Below are 19,711 nucleotides of genomic sequence, written 5' to 3' on the forward strand. Positions count from 1 at the left end.
TAAAACCACACATGAGAATTCTTAGCCTTATCTTTTGCTGTTACTGTTTGTTAAATCTAGCTCATCTTCTAGAATTTAGTTAAAACAGACATCTTTCATATGAACTACAAACATCTGGATAATTGATATTTTCTCTAAATGCCTCTCTTCCTATCCACACAAGAAAAGAAGGGATGGTGTATGTTGGGCGGGGGGGGGGGGGGGGGGGGGTATTGAATCAAATGAAATTGCTAATATTTTTTCATATTTTTAAAACTGCAAGAATTACCATTTTCTCTTTGGGTTCCCCTAGAGTCTTAGGTGTACCTTAGTTTCATTACTTTGAAGGAAGGGACTTTATTCATTTTTGGTCTCCTAACTCATAATTTTTGTAGGTAGCCAATGATTGGATGGTTGTTAATTTAATTTTTTGTTTTGAGGCCTTGACACATTAAGGTAGAGAGAGAGGAAGGGAGGAGAGAGAGATAGAAACATCAGTGATTTCAAAGAATTTCTTTTTCCCCCTTCATGTACCAAAAACTCTATAGATTTTTTTTTTAATATTAATATTGTTTCTTACATAAAATTAAGCCAAAGTAAATAAGGTAAGCTAATTTTCTGAATTGGCTTCAGTTTCTGATCTTGTAAGTTATTTGGTTTTCCACTGTGTCACATTTACTAGGAAAAAAAGGTTTTTTTAAAATGGCTAATATTTTTCATAAACAGCAATATTCCCTTCCAAACAAAACATATTTGTAATAGATTATTCCAATCAATATAGAAGAACAAAAATCTGCTTCTCCCATCCATGGCTTTTTCTCTTCCTATGTCCTAGGAACTGCCTGACTCTACCCCATTCCAAGCTCTGAATTCTTGGCTGCTCTAAACCTTTAACTCTGTAAGATCCCTGTAGCATTATCAGAGTTTATATTGAGCACTTATAGCCAAATGCTTTCATTTTATACCTATTGTTTAATATTGACGATAAAAATTCTTCCATTTTTTTAATTGCTTTAAACCTCCAGTATAGTAAGTAGTAAGATAGAAGTTACCACAAAATCAGTGATACCATTAATGAACCTTTGAGAGTCTTAAAAACGCTTAGATGCCATCTGGTTAACCATTTATTTATTTTTTGTTTTTCAACTGAGCCTGAAGAATTATGGACATTTTCTATTATCAGATATTTTCTTCCTCCTTTATTATTTATCCTTAGTATATGTGAAGCACACATATTTTCCATCATGTATTTTTTTTCATGTTGTATTTTTTTAATGTTAGCCACTACTCATATATCACAAATTGATTTTATGATCTACTAATGGAGTAGGAATCTGCCAAAAAGCAAGAAAAATGTCTACGCAAGGCACTTAAATCACTATAGCAAGTATTAGTGATTATATTTTATACTTCATATTCATATACTTCAAATTGTTCCATCATACTTGTGTTAGTAATTTGACTTTGATTATTGTCTTAACATTATATTAAATTGAAAACATTTCTGGCGACTTCCGGTCTCATATTTTTCTTAAGACCATGAATCTTTGGCTTTTATTAGGGGAAAGGAAAGAGTAAAATGGGCCCTAGCTGATTTGGCTCAGTGGACAGAGTGCCAGCCTGAGGACTGAAGGGTCCCGGGTTCGATTCTGGTCAAGGACACATGCCCGGATTGCAGGCTTGATCCCAGTAGGGAGCAAGCAGGGGGCAGCCTATCAATGATTCTCATCGTTGATGTTTCTGTCTCTCTCTCCCTCTCCTTTCCTCTCTGAAATCAATAAAAATATATATTAAAAAATGAGTGATCTATAGGTGATACTTTCATACCTTACTTTGAGGAGTTGTGGGTGGGAGTTGAAGAAACAGAGGCTGAAATGGCAGAGCTGTAATGTGTTAGTCAGAGGACCATGATGTGTTCATTTGCCTTTATGTGTTAAACCAAAAGGTCAGTGCATTTGTAAAACAATGATTCCTACCTCCCATATGTAATAAATATGGGTCATCTCTTGCAGTGGTTTCAAAATTGCTTTATTCCTGTCCCCAGGAATAAATAACACAAACACACCTACTCATTGTTTCTGTAAGTGATGTGCTTTAATGCTCTTTCTTCTTCATTTAAAAGAAAAAAGCCGGTTGCAACAGTAAATTAAATTCTTGACACATCAGTCTGGGTCAAGTTGAAGAACACTGTCCTGTTGGAAAGAGTCCCTGGGTACCACCTGTGATTGTTATGCGCCTGATTACCAAAGCCACCCTGTGTAATGAAAAGTCTTACACAGGAGGGATGACGTAGGGTCTAATCAGAGCAGACATTACCCAGCAGAACCAGAGAAAATCACCCAGTCTGACCTTATAGAAATGCAATATACATGTATATGTATATGTATAATATACATTCATATATAGAATATATCGTTCTATTCTACATTGTTTTTGCAATTAAGCTATATACAACAACATAAAATTTGTCATAAATATTAATAGATAGAAGGAATATTCAAGGGGAGAATTTCATTATGTGGGAAACAAAAATAATATTGTGGAATTTTTACTTAGCTAAAAATTTGAAAGGTAAGAATATATTAAAGACATTAGTAGCAGTTTTCTTTTTTTTTTCTTTTTTATTGCTTAAAGTATTACAAAGGGTATTACATATGTATCCATTTTATCCCCCCGCCCTAGACAGTCCCCTAGCCTCCCCTATCACCCAGTGTCTTATGTCCATTGGTTATGCTTATATGCATGCATACAAGTCCTTTAGTTGATCTCTTACCCCCCTACCTCCTGCCCCCCAACCCTCCCCGGCCTTCCCGCTGCAGCTCGACAATCTGTTTGAGGCAGCTCGGTAGCAGTTTTCATTTATTAAATATTTCCTCTGTGTTAAGGACTTAACCTTTATTGCATTTGATCCTCACAAGTACCCAATAAAGATGTGTATATTATTTTTTAACAAATGAGAAAAATATGCCTTAATGGAATTACATAAATTTTCCCAAAATAATATAACTAGTAAGTATTCAAATGATGTCCAACACACACCTTCTGCTCTTCTTCACGCCTGTGATGTCCAGCGTGAACTCTTGAGGCAGATGGTCCTGAAACATGTTACTGCTGTCACCTAATTATATGGCTTTGAGTCTGTTTCCTCCCTGTGAGATTTTTAAAAAATACAAGCCTGGCTGGTATGGCTCAGTGGTTGAGCGTGGTCCTATGAACCAGGAGATCATGGTTCGATTCCCGGTCACAGCACGTGCCCTGGTTGCAGGCTCAGTCCCCAGTGTGGGGCATGCAGGAGGCAGCCGATCAACGATTCTCTCTCATCATTGATGTTTCCATCTCTCTCTCTCCCTCTTCCTCTCTCTGAAATCAATAAAACATATTTTAAAAAACAAAAACAGCAACAATCATGTACCTCATAGAGCCATATTGAAGAGTAAGGAAAGAATATAGTAAGTAATTAGTAAATCTACCTAGTAATACAGAAAATTAAAAATCGAGACCACAGGACTTGAAAAGACTGTGAAGTCATTCATCTCTTCAACAGCTAGACTTACACCAAAGTAGAAGTGCTCTTCCACAGCATCGCCAGTGGAGTGATCAAACATGTCTTTCTTTTTTGTCCATCTGTGGGATAAGGACTAATATTGTCACTTACATGTTACAATATAAAGTTTTAATTGACCAGTTTTCATAGATTGTCTGATCCATTGAAAACACCCCTTGGTTTCTAAATCCTGGAATATCTGTAGATTGAGGGTAGCTATTTCTGCTCACTGTTTTGGGCATCCACTTCCCCAAAGGCACTGAAATGGACTTCAGTGGCTTTCGGAGACCTCTCAGAGCTCTATTTCATTTCTGCTCATCATTTCACCCCTTAATAAGCCTTAATAAAATCGCAGCTCGTTTTTCAATAGAAATTTCTCATTTGAAGTTTATTAATTTATTCATTCCCATTAGAATTTGAATTACAGTGTATACTATTGCTCCTGACACAACAAGGAAATGTCTCTATTCTCAGAACGACAGAAATCTTTGTAGACCTGCAAGAAAGCCAACTTGTACTAAAGATACTTAAAGTAATTACATTTTTCAATGGGTCGAATCTTAGGGCATTTAAAAATAAAGAACCCTAGAGCATTCTTTTTGATTGCTTGTTTTAAAAAACAATGTGATTTTTACACTGAGCATCTTTTCTTTTCAGAACAACTCTTGGAATTTATGCACCAGTTGCCCGCGTTTGCCAATATGACAATGTCAGTGAGACGAGAACTCTGTGCTGTGATGGTATTTGCAGTGGTGGAAAGAGCTGGGACCATAGTGTTAAATGATGGTGAAGAGGTTAGTAAATATTTCTTCCACTTAAAAAGTTTCTGTTTGAGGTTCTGTCAATACAGCAAATGAACAGAAAGCCAGTTCTTACTTTTTCCCCCTTAAAAAAACAATAAACAAGTTTGAATAAGTCAAGTGTTATGATAGGCTCATTATTATGTGAAAGTATTCCAAATCCATTGTTTTGTTTTTGGTTATTTACAGTATTTCAAATGATATTGATAAAGATATTGTTATGTGTTAACTTTAATGTTAATAAACTTAAATGTTTATAATATGCCTTTTGTCAGAAGAAACTAATTTTCTTATTCAGGCAATGGTGATCACTTTTTCTTACTTACTACATGTGTTTTGGGGAACAGAAGAAACTTTCCCTTTATGTCTTTTTTTTAATGTATTTTTATTGATTTCAGAGAGGATGGGAGAGAGAGATAGAAACATCAGTGATGAGTGAGAATCATTAATCGGCTGCCTCCTGCACGCCCCCTACAGGGGATCGAGCCCGCAACTCGGGTATGTGCCCTTGACCAGAATCGAACCTTGGACCTTTCAGCCCGCAGACCTACGCTCTATCCATAAGCCAAACCAGCTAAGGCCCCTTATGTCTTTTTAGAGAATAATATGCAAAGCCATACCGAGAGATCAGAATGACATACACCCTGTGCTAGACATGAAGATATGTACTACATACATGGCTATGCCTTGTTCCTTGTTCTGTGAATTTGGTAAACAGTTAGCTTTACTTATTTGTTCCATCTTTAGAATGAAAAGTCTGCTAAATCATGTGTAGAGACTATTCTTTTACAACTGCATGATCATGATATTATTTTCTGTTTCGTCTTTGTTTTTTTAATTAGCTGGATTCCTGGTCAGTGATTCTCAATGGTTCTGTAGAAGTGACTTACCCAGATGGCAAAGCAGAAATATTATGTATGGGAAATAGTTTTGGTGTCTCTCCCACCATGGACAAAGAGTACATGAAAGGAGTAATGAGAACAAAAGTGGATGACTGCCAGGTATAAAATATCATTTTTAAAAAGTTTATTTTATGCTTAATAAAGAACATATTATCTGTAGTTATGGTAAGACTTTTATGCCTAAATAAATAGGTCAGCTTTTAGATTTATAAGTAAGATTTTAAAGTAGAACTATTACTTTTAGTGCTTTTAGTGTTATCCTGCCCCAGGAAATTAAAAATAAATCTCCCTTAAAGTTATTTGAACTACACAAAAACTAAGTGTTCTAGAAATATGTTCTTTTAAAAAGAGTGTTCTATACAGATGATATTTTAACATTTTCCATTAATAATTGATAATCTGTTCATCAAAATATATGGGAGTAAAACTCCCATTCTAAAAATAAATTGTATAACTAGATTAATAAAGATGATCTGGTACAGTTATGCAGTATTTTTATTTAATATGTACAAGATAAGGGATTAATTTTAGAAGTCATGAAAATTAATCTTAGTATGACTCAGTAGAAAGACTTACTAGTAAAAAATAATTGCTGACATAAGGAAAATATTTGTTAGCTAACATGTCAGTGCTGATACTATGTTAATATTCATTATTTAAAAACATTTAATTAAAGACGAGAAAATATTGAGACCAAATGTGAAAATTAAGTCGATTAATATAAATTGTGATGTCATGTGCCCAAGGGAAAATAGTACTGTGACATAAACTGCCATTGGCCTTTTATAAGCAAAATCTTGTTTGGGTTTTTATTTTATACTAGAGGCCTTGTGCACGGGTAGGGTACCTGGGCCTGGCTGGTGATCAAGGCCAATCCGGGCCTTCCTTCGTTCCGCACTGCCCCCTGGTGGTCAGTGCACGTCATAGTGAGTGATTGAACTCCCAGTCTCCCAAACTCCAAACTCCCTAGGGGTCATTTTGCATAAATATATATATATATATATATATATATATATATATATATATATATATATATACATATATATATACATATATATATATATATATATATAGAGAGAGAGAGAGAGAGAGAGAGAGAGAGATCATAGTGCCAAGATCATAATGCATACTTTTTATTTGTCAACAGCTGTCTGAAAGTATAAACCTCACCAAAAAAATTCACAAGTTGAATTTACCAGTTAAAATTCTATTTTACCTATTAATTTCTCACTATATCTATAAACTTCTTAAAGCAAAAATAAATCTTCTAATAAAAATGTAGCTAAATGTTTTCATCTTAAATTTCTTTTTAGATATCAGCTCTGTATGGCCATATTAGAAATTCAGTTTGGGATTTTTCTTTTTTATGGCATTTTAGTTTGCTGAAGAAATGCCCAAACTAGAAGCAATGTTCTCTCTCACTCTCCTGCATGTGAATGAGGAAGCTTGAAGCTTAGTTGTCACTGGCATGCTTCCTGGAGCCATGAGGAACTTGCTTTAGATTGAAGTCCAGACTGTGAATGTTTGTATCGAAAGACCAAAAGAGCCTGAGTCCTTCATAATATATTTGCTTCACTGACTCAATCAGTGCTAAGCCTACCCTTAGCTTTGGATTTAGTGCAGATGTGAATCCTTATGCATAAGTTTGAATCACATATTCTGATAGTTGCAGATAAAAGCATATGGAATAAACTGGAGAATGTCATTTATATCTCAAAAAAAAAAAAAAATGCCCAAACTATCTGTCTAGACATTGAGAATTTTAAATCAAACATTTTAATTTTCTTAAATTCTTAGTCTTGAAGATTAATTTTAGTACATTTCTCTTTAAAATACATTTTTTCTTCCTACTTAGTCATTTTAACTCAGGAATATATTTCTTTTTTAGGAAATGAATGAGAAAATTATAGAATTGTGTTCTCTAAAACTAAGTATAAGAAATAACACCTAAGGTTATTTGGAGATAGGGGAAACAATTTTTCTTCTCTGTAAAAGTTTTAAAAAATAAAAATATTTTTGAGACAAAAAGGCTAAGCACTATATATGGGGTTACTGTAATGGAAATGGGGGTTTTTTTTAAGGAATTTTTAAAAATGAATTAAACTATGTATAGTTACTTACAAGGAAAGTAATTATATGTTTTGAATTTTAACCTTTGATTCTGAAGTCTTAATACAAAAATTAGTGATATCATCCAACTCAGTGGAAGAAACAGTTTTGTAATACAGTACTTCTCAAGTGTGAACTGCTCCTGCAACTTCTGTTAAAAAAAGGGGGGGGGTATAGAAAAGTATATTAAAAAATGAAAGTCAGTTATAATTTGCACTAGTAGCTCACTGCAGCTTGCCTCAGCTGGCCGCCCTGCCCACCGTTGCTCATAGCTCTCTGCGCAGGTAGCCCGATGCCCCGCCCTCTTGCTGATCGGTCGTTAAACATCACGGCATAATGACCATTTGCATATTACCTCTTTATTATATAGGATTGCTTAGAAATAATTAACATTTTGTTATATTTCCTTCTAAGATCTTGATATGCATATACAATTTTTTTTTAATTGGCAAGCATATAATTATGAGACTTTGGGTAAATTAGCAGCTGATGCTACAGTTGTGTCCTCATCTGTACAACTGGGATAATAGTAGTGCCTTCTTTATGGGATGATTTCGAGGATAAATTGAGAAAGTCCTGTATGGTTACTGCAAAATACTGAGAAGGAGGATGTCATTATAAATATTACAGTATTTGGTTTTCCACCCTAAAAATATTTAATGTAGTATCATGAACATTAAGCCAGAACTCTAAATGACCTATGAAAATACGATTTTGGATGGCTTTCATATTTTATCTTACGTTTGCTATAATTTAACCATCCCCCTTTTTTCATCTTTTCACATTAAAAGAGAAAAAGAAATGTTCATGCTTTTTTATCCCAAAATGATTTCTTAAATAAGAATAAATCCTTCAAAATTCAGATGCAACAATGGCCTTGGTTAATTTGTGTAATAAGTGATTTCTATAATTCGTTCTTAACTTTTCTTAAAACTGCAAAGAAATGTAATTAAGTGCTTTGCCCTAAGCCCTGACATTTTATATATGTGTGTGTGTGTGTGCGCGTGTGTGTGTTAGGGGTCATGGAGGAGTAATGGCTTAGTGTGTATTGCTAACTTTTTCTTTAAGAGCAAGGATCACCCTTAACACCTGTTATAAGGAATAATGATTTGAGCTTAGAAGTATATGGCTTGTTTTGTGGACCTTTTTTTAAAAATAGACTTTTTAAAATGATTTATTAATATAATTAGCAAATTTTTAATATCTATTCCACATATCCATGTATGGAATTTCAGTGTCTTCTTATTAAAACCATCTTTATTTTAAAATCCTGCTTTTAAAATTTTTTCAAACTTTTAAAACCCACTAAATGGTGATTGTTTTTATGTCTATCCTCTTAAGATTCCACTCCCCTCCACGAATGTTTTTTTAATTGTCAAAGAAGAAGCATGAGAAAGGACTCCTAATTTTATCACCTGATTTTTAAAAATTGTTAGTGTTTTTAATATAAACTGCACATAAATATTCTAAAAAATGAAACTTTTTTGAGCAAGGAAGAACTACATTAAAAAGTGGAGAATTCTGATTAAGGTTCATTACTGCACTCATTAGAAAGTATGGGAAAGACATAGAAAAATGTCAGAGTTAAATAATTAAAACACTGAGTTATTAGTACTGCTAAGTCTCTTGCAAGCACTTTATCATTAACATGTGACTTATATTTTATTCTAGTTTGTCTGCATAGCCCAGCAAGATTATTGCCGTATTCTCAACCAAGTAGAGAAGAACATGCAAAAAGTGGAGGAAGAAGGAGAAATTGTTATGGTGAAAGAACACCGAGAGCTTGATCGAACTGGAACAAGAAAGGGACACATCGTCATCAAGGTAAGACAAATATGGTTCTATTTGATTGGCAGTAGCAGGTATGACAACTGTAGATCCTCCTACCCAGTTTTTAGGCATAGTTTTTCTTAAAAGTTACCAGTTGTAAAAAGTCTTTATATTTCCTGATGAACAGCAGTTTTATTAATTATATATATCACTACCCACTTTGTCTTATATTGAAGATTTGAACATTTCAGATGCTATTTCTGCAGAATAGTGATTAAACCTTCTGTTTGCTACAGGGCACCTCAGAAAGATTAACAATGCATTTGGTGGAAGAGCATTCGGTGGTGGATCCAACCTTCATAGAAGACTTCCTATTGACCTACAGGACTTTTCTTTCCAGCCCAATGGAAGTGGGCAAGAAGTTACTGGAGTGGTTTAATGACCCGAGCCTCAGGGATAAGGTTGGAAAATATATTCTAGTTTGGCTTTTAAATATGAAATATTCATATATAAACAAGTATACTTTAGTATATTTGTCATGCCAATTATGTTCAGATTATTTTAATGGAATAAGAGAGTGTACTTTTTAAGCAAAAGTGATACAAATGTTAGTTCTTGTTATAGGTTGCTAGGTTCAGCCCTAAAATTATCTCTTTTTTATGCAAATGTTAGTAAATTATTGACAAATGTTTAAATTTTAGTTCTTTTGGGAATGTGTTTGAAGCACAACCCCCAGCCATCTGGGTTCCATAGGAATCTGTATCATCCAGGTAGAGGGTCAGTGTATACCAGATAAAAGAAAAGTTACAGTTTTTAAATTGGCACCATAGCAGCATTGCATGACAACCATTGCTGGCTGGTAGGTCCCAGTAATAGAATTCTCAACAGACCCTTTTCAGCATCGTTTGTGAGCCGTGTCAAGGCTAGATTGGATGGTAAACTACATACTCTTATGAAGTTTGAGAGTTAATCATAGTCTGTACTTCTTTCCGTGTGCAGTCTGATTTACATGAGACAGACTTGGGAGGGGCAGGGTGGGAAAATCCAGAACAGGAGAAAAGCCCAAGCTCTAGTGCTGGTCCCGCTACTAACTAGCTGTGTGGTCCTAGGGAAATCATTTGGACAGTATTGCTTTTCAGTTCATATTCTGAGAGTCACAGGCCTAGATCTCAACCAGGCTCTTCAGCCGTAAAAACTTGATTTGAGTGGTATTGCCTCTGTCATTTACTTTATATGCCATCTCACCCTCCTGACACTCATATATTTACTTGTGAAATGAATAATCAACATCTGTTTCAGACTGTTGTGAAAATGAATAATAGAAAATAAAGTTCTCTATGTAGTACCTCTCGTAGAGCCAGCACATCCTAAAGGTTGCTTGCTGTTGGTGGTAGTTTTCAGTTTATGATTTATGAATCTCGTTTTTCTAGTGTGTAATATGGCTAGTGGACTTTCAACTTGGCTTCTCAGCTGCAAAATTTTAATTTTATAAAAAAGTCAAGAGTTAGATATCGTTTTAAGGGGAATCATCTTATATGTTTCCTACATTTGAAGAATTGGGCAATAGTGATGGTAAATGACATAAAATTAATGTAAATATCAAGATTTAACTCAAGAGTGGTTAGGTTTATACTATAATTTATCACAGCATATGAACAATAAATAGTATTTTAAACTATGGTTAAAAATTAACTATATACCATCATCTCTTTCTTTACTGCTAGAATAGCGTGCTTTATTTTTTCATTTTAAGCAGTTAATGTTTGAAAACAATTCTATAGAAAATTTATTTTATCTTGTTATTCAAATCTAGAAAATTAAGCTCATATAAGAGAAAACAAGTAGTTTTATATTTAAGTTGCAATTATACTCACTTCATTTAGTAATATTTTAATGAGAATTTACTTTATGCCAAGCATTGTTATAAGTATTAAGGATGCCCTTAGAACATAACATAAAGTTGTTGTACTCATGGAACTTATAGTCTAATGAATGTTGCATAGTTCTTGCTGGGTACAAAAAATAAAATCCATAACTGAAAGTGTATATATTGGCCTATATGAAAGTGTTGGACTGTGTGAAGACACATGTGTAGGGTGAGAAAAGGCTATTCATTTTTCCTGAAGAATTACGGGTGTTAAGAGGTTTCTGAATCTTAATGTTAACAAGTAATTTGTAACTCCCAGCTAGTTTTTTCCTTTTATAACTTGTTCCCTTGTAGATCTTTCTAGGCTTAATACTGTTAATTCCTTGTGTCTATTCTGCCCTCTACCTTTATTTTTTTTAAAAAGTTCTGTCTTCTTTATCTTGTATTCATTTATTTTGGTTTTACTATAGCTTTGTTTTTATGGTAATCTGTTGCAAATATATTTTGAGAGTAAGTAAGCATCACAGATTCAAGACCCTTCTTGGCAAAACAATCTAGAGTCAATATTCAGTGTATAAATTTTTAGAAGGTCGTTTCCTTATGAATAAAATCATTGCTGAAGCTTTTTGTACTTAGTTTATTTTCTTATTTGCTATTACTAGGTTGTTTGGTTGTCTAATTTGAAATCACTTTAATTGCAAACTTTTAGCACTGAATTTTTAGAAAACCTACTGAAAACAATTAATTTTTCAGGTTACACGGGTAGTATTATTGTGGGTAAATAATCACTTCAATGACTTTGAAGGAGATCCTGCGATGACTCGATTTCTAGAAGAATTTGAAAATAATCTGGAAAGAGAGGTAATAGTTGTGATTATTTTAAAAACCATCAGCTTTAGGTTCATCTTATTCAGCCTGTCTGTGAAACCACTCTCTCTGAACTCTTACAGAAAATGGGTGGACATCTAAGGCTGTTAAATATTGCATGTGCAGCTAAAGCAAAAAGGAGATTGATGACATTAACAAAACCATCCCGAGAAGCTCCTTTGCCTTTTATCTTACTTGGAGGCTCAGAGAAGGGATTTGGGATCTTTGTGGACAGTGTCGATTCAGGCAGCAAAGCAACTGAAGCCGGCTTGAAGCGAGGGGATCAGGTATGATATTTCTAAATCCCGATTTCAAGGGTAACTATTTCTCTCTTTTTTTCTTCAGTCAATTGGTATATTGATACTCATTTTATAATTTTATGTTTAGATACTAGAAGTAAATGGTCAAAACTTTGAAAATATTCAGCTGTCCAAAGCCATGGAAATTCTTAGAAATAACACACATTTATCTATCACTGTGAAAACCAATTTATTTGGTAAGTATTTTTGCATACTTTCATTTTTCTCCTTTTGGTCTTTATAATCTTTATCTTAATCATAAAAAGGCCATTTTTATAAGTTATATTTAAAACATTATAGGAATAAGAACATTTATAGTAAAATGCATAGATATATAATTAATTATGTAAGTATGTAATTAGACCTAAATCAGAATCTACTGATGTGATGACCATAAAAATTATGTTTTATCAATGTGTTTATTCATAAATGTTTTAAATACCTATACATTTAAATAATATACTACTTTAGCCCTGGATGGTGTGGTTCAGTTGGTTGGGCATCATCCCACACACCAAAAGGTTGCTGGTTCAGTTCCCAATCAAGGAACATGCCGGATTTCAGGCTTGATTCCCTGATAGGGGGCATGCAGGAGGCAAGCGATCAATGTTGCTTCCACACATAGATGTTTCTCTCTCTTCCCCTCTCCCTTCCTCTCTCTCTAAAAATCAATTTTAAATTTGTTTTTAAAAAGCTACTTTATTTTAACTTATCCTGAGTAGGAATGATAAAGCAACATTATAAAGCAGATTCCTGTTGTCATTCATTCATTGGAGTAGAGTTTTCCTGTAAGATTACAGTTTTGATAGCTGAAGTCTATACTATTCATCTATTTCCAAGTGCTACAGTTGCCTTTGAATTGCTCCAATTTCTTATAATGGGAGTTCTGTGGTGTTTATTTCCATTTTAGTATTTAAAGAACTTCTGACAAGATTGTCAGAAGAGAAAAGAAATGGTGCCCCTCATCTTCCTAAAATTGGAGACATCAAAAAGGCCAGTCGCTACTCCATTCCAGATCTTGCTGTAGATGTGGAACAAGTGATAGGACTTGAAAAGGTAAATAAAAAAAGTAAAGCCAATACCGTCGGAGGAAGGAACAAGCTAAAGAAGATACTCGACAAGACTCGGATCAGTATCTTGCCACAGAAACCATATAAGTAAGTGTCTGTGTAAATTTTGTGTCCATTATTTTTCGTTATAATAATATGCAATGGTGATGATGTAATTAATATTTGCAGGAGTCTAAAAAAGATTTTAAGCTTTTATGCCTGAGCGATCTTAGAAGAAATCCTGAACAATCAAGTTTATTTTAATAATGTTTTTGCCATGTACTTGCTCATCCCAATCTTCATTAGAGAGAGCTATAGCACTTCCTCATTTGAACTATTTTTTTTTTATTTCTCATTTAGTCTTTAAAAATACGTTGTATTTGTTCCCATATTCTCTATAATTGGGAAGCGGGAGTTTTTTGCTACCATTTCTTTGTTTCTGAGTGTCTTCTCTACCATCAGCATCTGCTCTTTGCCAACCAAATCTTTGCTGCTTCCCATTGCTACTATTCATCCTTGCCGTTCATTCTCTTCTTTCCTTTCTTTTCTGTTTGCAGTTATTTAGCCATCGCCAACATATCACCAACCAAACACAGAATCCTTTTCTTCTCAGTATTCTCTACAGTCAGAATGTTAGGTGTATCTCGAATTTCTCAAATCTCTTTTTGGCTGTTTATTCATGCCAGGAGCTCAGACTAGACCAAGGTGTTGGTTTCATTTTTTTTTTTTTAAGCTTTGCTTGTTTGCTTGGTTATTTCTTCATTTTGGCTTCTTCTCAGTCTAAGGATGTTTTATATAGCTGTTACCATCAGTCAAAAAGTTTTTAATGTTAAATAACATTGGTGCACCAAATTTATTTATTATATACTAGAGGCCCAGTGCAGGGATTCATGCACTGGTGGGGTCCCTCAGCCTGGCCTGTACCCTCTTGCAATCCGGGACCCCCTTGCTTGTGGGGATCAGGCCAAAACTGGCAGTCCAACATCCCCAGAGGGATGTAGTAGTGCCTGAAGTGGCAGGCAGCCGGGGAGGAGCCCGAGCCTGGACTGGGCCCCACTGCACCTGCTGCCGCTCTGTAGTGCTGCCATGGAGGCAGGAGAGGCTCGCACTGCTGCAGCTGCACTTCCCAAGCGCCTGGTGCCCTTCGGTCAGCTGAGTGGTGCTCCCACTGTGGGAGCACACTGACCACCAGGGGGCAGCTCCTGTGTTGAGCATCTTCCCCCAGGTGGTCAGTGTGCGTCATCGACACTGGTCGACCAGTGGTTTGGTCGTTCAGTTGTTTGGTCACTTAGGCTTTTATATATATATATAGGTTCCTCAAACTACAATGGTATAAGAGATAACTTAAAAACATGTTCTTTTTTTCCTTTATAATGAAAGGAGCAGTAGTTACAGAGATTTAGGACTATTCAAGCATTTCTATTTTTAAATTCCATTTCAGTTAAAATTTTCACCCACAGATTAAAGAGATATGGTCCAGAATATACTTTTGATGGGTTGAGTGTCAAACTTGTATTGTCCCCGTTGAATTATGATTGATGTTTTTGCATCAGCTACAAAAGACTTCTGTTATAGAGTCTTAAGGATAAGCAGTGAGTAAGATGGTTTTATATATAGACTTGAGAGTGTATTTATATTGAGTAAGTTTCCAAGTGGCCATGGATTAGGTTTGCATTACAGAAAACAGAAGTCCATTTTGAAAGTGACCCTTCTTGATTAAGCACAGAGAGGCATGCATATAAAGACTACAAGTATTAATGTTCTGTGAAACATTCAAACCTTCTCATTGTTAGTAGAGTTATTGGCAGCACAATAATAATAAAAGACCTTAGAGTAATATTTGACCGTGAGTTAAATATGAACCCTAAAAAAAATAAAAAGTCAGTGTGACTCTGGCAAGTATTAATAGAAATGTGACATGTAAGAACTGGGATGCAATCCATTCACAGTACAGGATGTTAACAAGGTACACAGTATGAAAATACTATGTATAATTTTGTTCTCTGTGAACTTAGATATTCAAAAGCTAGAGAAGGGGACAGACAGACAGTAAGTAGAGGTATTGAATTTAGAACATTGAGAAAGCATCTTGGTTTGCAGTTTTTTAAAAAAGTATTAATCACTTATGTATTTTATTACGTGAAAATGATTTGCTGTAATTTATATTGCAATGCAGTAGAAGAAATAATTACATTTAAAAAAAGACTCAGTAAAATGTAGGATCTATCTATTGGTCTGATAGACTTTATTTAATACTGGTTATCACTTAAACTTTTCTCTCCTAGAAGTCAGCATGTGTTTGCAAAGATTTCTTTTTTACAAAGGCACTAAACTAGTCAATTAGAGAAATCTTCTAGCTATGTCATTTTGTTTTGTTTTTCCCCCCCCTCTCTAGAACATTATAAATATTATGGAAACTAAGATGCTGAATAATGGCAGGCTGCCAAGGTTAGGCATGGGAGTGATGTAAATAGAGGGGAAAGAAAGGGGTGAGGCAAGAGGATTGTAGGATTCAGAACTGTTTGTCAGGAAAGTAGAGATACTGATGAACCCAGAGAAAACAGGGAGTAAGTCGCTAGTCTAAAATCAACAAAGGCCAAAAACCAATTTCAGTAGCAACAAGAGAGTTGGAATGGTTGAACAGTAAGAAGATGTGTGCAAAGACGCTTCTGAATTGTCTCGAATATAAAGTAGTTTCAATCCTGGAGCATCCGCACGTCTGTGGATAATAGAGATACAGGCAAGAGGAGGGAGTTAGATCATATTAGGTGTTAAAATGTTGAAGGAAACATTTCTTAAGAGGGCAGCTCTTCTGGGTGTGCCTGGAGTATACTAATATTTACAGCCGTTTGTGCAGGGGCGGACCAGTCAGCTATATCTTTGGCCTGAGCCCATAGTAGTTATCTCAGCTCATGGATTACAGCTAATATTTTTGGCAGTAAAAATTGGCTTATATGGTTGAATACTAAAACTTGACTAACAGTATAAAAGTTTGGATGTTTCACAGAAAATTAACACTTTTAGTCTTTATATGCATGCCTCTATGTGCTTAATAAACAGAAATTTTATTTTGGCATGGATTTACCTATAAATTTGAAAGAACTTACACTAAAATTACCTTTAATTTTTGTTTACAACAGAAAGCTCTTGTCCGTGCTTATTTACCTTTATAATGTCTATTTTGCCAAGGGGGGGGGGGAAGAGGGAGGAGGGATAGGGTGGGGGGGGGGGGAGAGAGAGAGAGAATGCTACTGGGTATCTTTTTAGCAGAACCATTAAAAGTAGTTGGTCAAGCTCTAATGTCTGAAAACCTTACTGATGCTAAATGCCTTAATTTTATTTATGACATTCCAACCTTAGTATAATTTTCTTTTTTCTTCTTTCAAGGTATTTATAGAAACTAGATAGAGCTCTAACCATTTGCTTGTGATCTAGTTGTTTTTGTGTGTGCGAGCATATTGTTGTATTTTGATGTTTTAAAAACAGTTGACTCTTCAAATCTAGAAATAATCTTTATTATTAAATCATGTTTCAAATTTTTGTTTCTAGAGTTGTCCACAGTAACAGGTTTTTTATAAATGGAAATGAAGTTGTAGCTACCCATAATAAGCAGTATTTCTCTGGGAACTTAAATGTGTAACTAGAAATTTTTAGTAGAGAATTAAAAGTGAGTCATTGGAATTTCATTGCCTCTTCCTTGATGCCAAGAAATGTCACTCTGCACCACTGCTTTCTTATGCTCTGTGTAATTAAGAAATAATGTCTGTGTCAGGGTTCATTTACATTTGACTCCGTAGTGATCTCTTTTCTCTGAAACACTGAAGAATGAAATTGGGACAGTTTGGATTTTTCCCCCCTCTATTCATTTCACTCAGTTTCTTCAGTTCTTAAAGATCAGATTATAAAACAATTTACATTCTGATGCGGAAGCCGTCAGCTGAGTGAGAACTAAGTGTGTTTTTTAATGTACTTTTTTAAAAGTCTGTTTCTGCCCTGACCTGTGTGGTTCCCCGTGTGGCTCAGTTGGTTGAGCATCGTCCCTGGCACCGAAAGGTCGGCACAGGTTCAAGTCCCGGTCAAGGCACATGCCTGGGTTGTGGGTTTGATCCCAGGTCAGAGTGCATGCGGGAGGCAACCAATCGATGTTTGTCTCTCTCCTCATCCTCTCCCTCCCGATCCCTCCCAAACTAATACAAACACTTAAAATAATAATAACAAAAAAAAATAAAAGTCTGTTTCCATCAGAACCTAGAGCATATCTTTTCTTGAAAGTATTTCTGTTTGGAGAAACTACTATTTGTTATGATATTTGTCTTAATTAAAAGACACAGTTTTCAGAGAAACACACTCTATACTTACGAAACAGCAAAACAAATTGAGTTGGATACAGTCTTAAGCAGTAGGTACGTTTGCAGCTCTCAACCAAATTCATCAATATTTTTACATTCACTGCATGTTCTGTGAGATGGGATTTACTTGTGGTCTGTGTCTGTTATATATTGATGAGTTAAACATTCTACCTGGTTGACTGCTATTTCCTATTTTTCCTGTTTGTTCAGTGATATTGGGATTGGTCAGTCTCAAGATGACAGCATCGTGGGATTAAGGCAGACAAAGCATATCCCAACCGCATTGCCTGTCAGTGGCACCTTGTCATCCAGCAACCCTGACTTACTGCAGTCACACCATCGCATTTTGGACTTCAGTACTACTCCTGGTGAGCACTGCCCCTGCTGCTTTTGTTTAATTGCAATCATCTCTTTTCTTCTAATGGAATGGTGATAGCGCTGTACGTATCTCTCTTGGTTTGCCCTGGATTTATCAGATGCTTAGTCAGGGTGCACCTTCGAACAGTTGGAACCAGCTCTTCTTTATTCTTCACACTGCTGTGATATGGCCATGGGCAAGTTCATCTCTTTGAACTTGTTTTCTCTTTCCTAAAATGAAGGTGATACATACCATGCAGGCATTACTAGGTCATATGAAGTAAATAGAATAAAAGGCCTGTTTTAGGTCAGCTTAATAATGAGCTTTTCGGTATATAATACAGATGAACTTTAGATTTTTTTTTTTTTTTTTTTTTTTTTTTTTTTTTTTACTTTTTGCTATGAACTGATGAGTTTGCATCTGTCTGTAGACGATTCGTTTATCTATAGGGGAAATGCGTCCGTGCAAATTGTCAGCATGTGGACTGGTTGCATGTTTGAAGAAGAGCTATAATATGTGAGAGGGGAAATTTTAGCGTTCTCTTTAATAAGGAGGGTTTTTTTATTTTATTTTCAGATTGCTTCACTTAATTGTATTTCCATATATTAAAATCCTTCCTATTTACATATGGCTTTTCTTTCCCCCAGACTTGCCAGATCAAGTGTTAAGGGTCTTCAAAGCTGATCAGCAAAGCCGGTACATCATGATCAGTAAGGACACCACGGCGAAGGAAGTGGTCATTCAGGCCATCAGGGAGTTTGCTGTGACTGCCACTCCTGACCAGTATTCGCTGTGTGAGGTCTCCGTCACCCCTGAGGGAGTCATCAAACAGAGAAGGCTTCCAGACCAGCTTTCCAAACTTGCTGATAGAATACAACTGAGTGGAAGGTATTCAATATGTATCTTTTTGGATTTACTTACCTGCCCCTTCAAACCCACACCAAAGTCTAAGAGATGTACACTTTCAAAGGGTTTTTTAAATGAGCCAAGTACCTCCCAGCCGGCTCAGTGCTTGACCATCCATCTATGAACCGGAAGGTCACAGTTTAATTCCTGTCGGGGGGCATGCAGGAGGCAGCCAATCAATGATTCTCTCTCATCATTGATGTTCCTGTCCCTCTCCCTGTCTCCCTTCCTCTCTCTGAAATCAATAAAAAAAAATTTTTTTTTTTCAAAAAAATCTTTCTTTAAAAAAAAAAAAAAAAGACTAAGTATCCCTGCAGATTAAGAAGATTTTCAAACCCCTTCACTGGAAATTGCTTTATCAAAGTAATTGCACACAGTAAAGTTTGACCTTCACAAAGATCTCTGAAGGACTTGTTCAAAGCAAGGGTACTGTGGCCTGCATGTTGTTATTGCACACCGGTGTGCAAGCAGTAACTTCTCATGCTCGCTCTTTACAGCCCTGGGCTGGCAGAATGGTAAAGAAAGCCTGATGTAGAGTCACGATCTCACTTATTCTTGGAAATGTACGTTCACAAAAATGCTTTCTCATGACTTTCTATTGTCATTTGCTCCTGCCTATCTCCCTCTTGTAGGAGCTTCATTTATTTAGGCGGAGATATCTGTGACAGTGTAATTGGCTCATGCTGTGTGTTTATATGTTACACTGTGAAAAACACTTCTTAACTCTGGCACCAAACTTTAGTTGCTGCAGGCTTGGTCTCCTGCTGCATACGTGCTTATATAACACATGCAACTTGAAAGAAAACATTGTACATGATTTTGTCAGTCTCTTGAATGGTATTTCCATTGATAGATATATGTAATTTGTATTCTCAAAGCATAGATTAGTAAAAGTTGAAAAAGTAGTTAAGT

General features: G+C 35.4%; 1 protein-coding gene across 12 annotated transcripts in view; it reads left to right on the forward strand.

The window, feature by feature from the left end:
• Positions 1 to 19,711, forward strand: part of RAPGEF2 (Rap guanine nucleotide exchange factor 2) — a 241,573-nt gene that overhangs the window by 202,495 nt on the left and 19,367 nt on the right. For all 12 annotated transcript variants that reach the window (XM_059697740.1, XM_059697742.1, XM_059697744.1 and 9 more), the window contains 10 exons: positions 4,181 to 4,317; positions 5,166 to 5,324; positions 9,006 to 9,158; positions 9,401 to 9,565; positions 11,725 to 11,832; positions 11,922 to 12,125; positions 12,226 to 12,334; positions 13,048 to 13,294; positions 17,746 to 17,903; positions 18,541 to 18,781. In XM_059697740.1, coding sequence (XP_059553723.1) covers positions 4,181 to 4,317; positions 5,166 to 5,324; positions 9,006 to 9,158; positions 9,401 to 9,565; positions 11,725 to 11,832; positions 11,922 to 12,125; positions 12,226 to 12,334; positions 13,048 to 13,294; positions 17,746 to 17,903; positions 18,541 to 18,781 — 1,681 coding nt within the window. The remainder of the gene's footprint in view (positions 1 to 4,180; positions 4,318 to 5,165; positions 5,325 to 9,005; positions 9,159 to 9,400; positions 9,566 to 11,724; positions 11,833 to 11,921; positions 12,126 to 12,225; positions 12,335 to 13,047; positions 13,295 to 17,745; positions 17,904 to 18,540; positions 18,782 to 19,711) is intronic.

The sequence above is a fragment of the Myotis daubentonii genome, chromosome 5 (genome assembly GCF_963259705.1).
Source record: "Myotis daubentonii chromosome 5, mMyoDau2.1, whole genome shotgun sequence".
In the NCBI taxonomy this organism is placed as follows: domain Eukaryota; kingdom Metazoa; phylum Chordata; class Mammalia; order Chiroptera; family Vespertilionidae; genus Myotis; species Myotis daubentonii.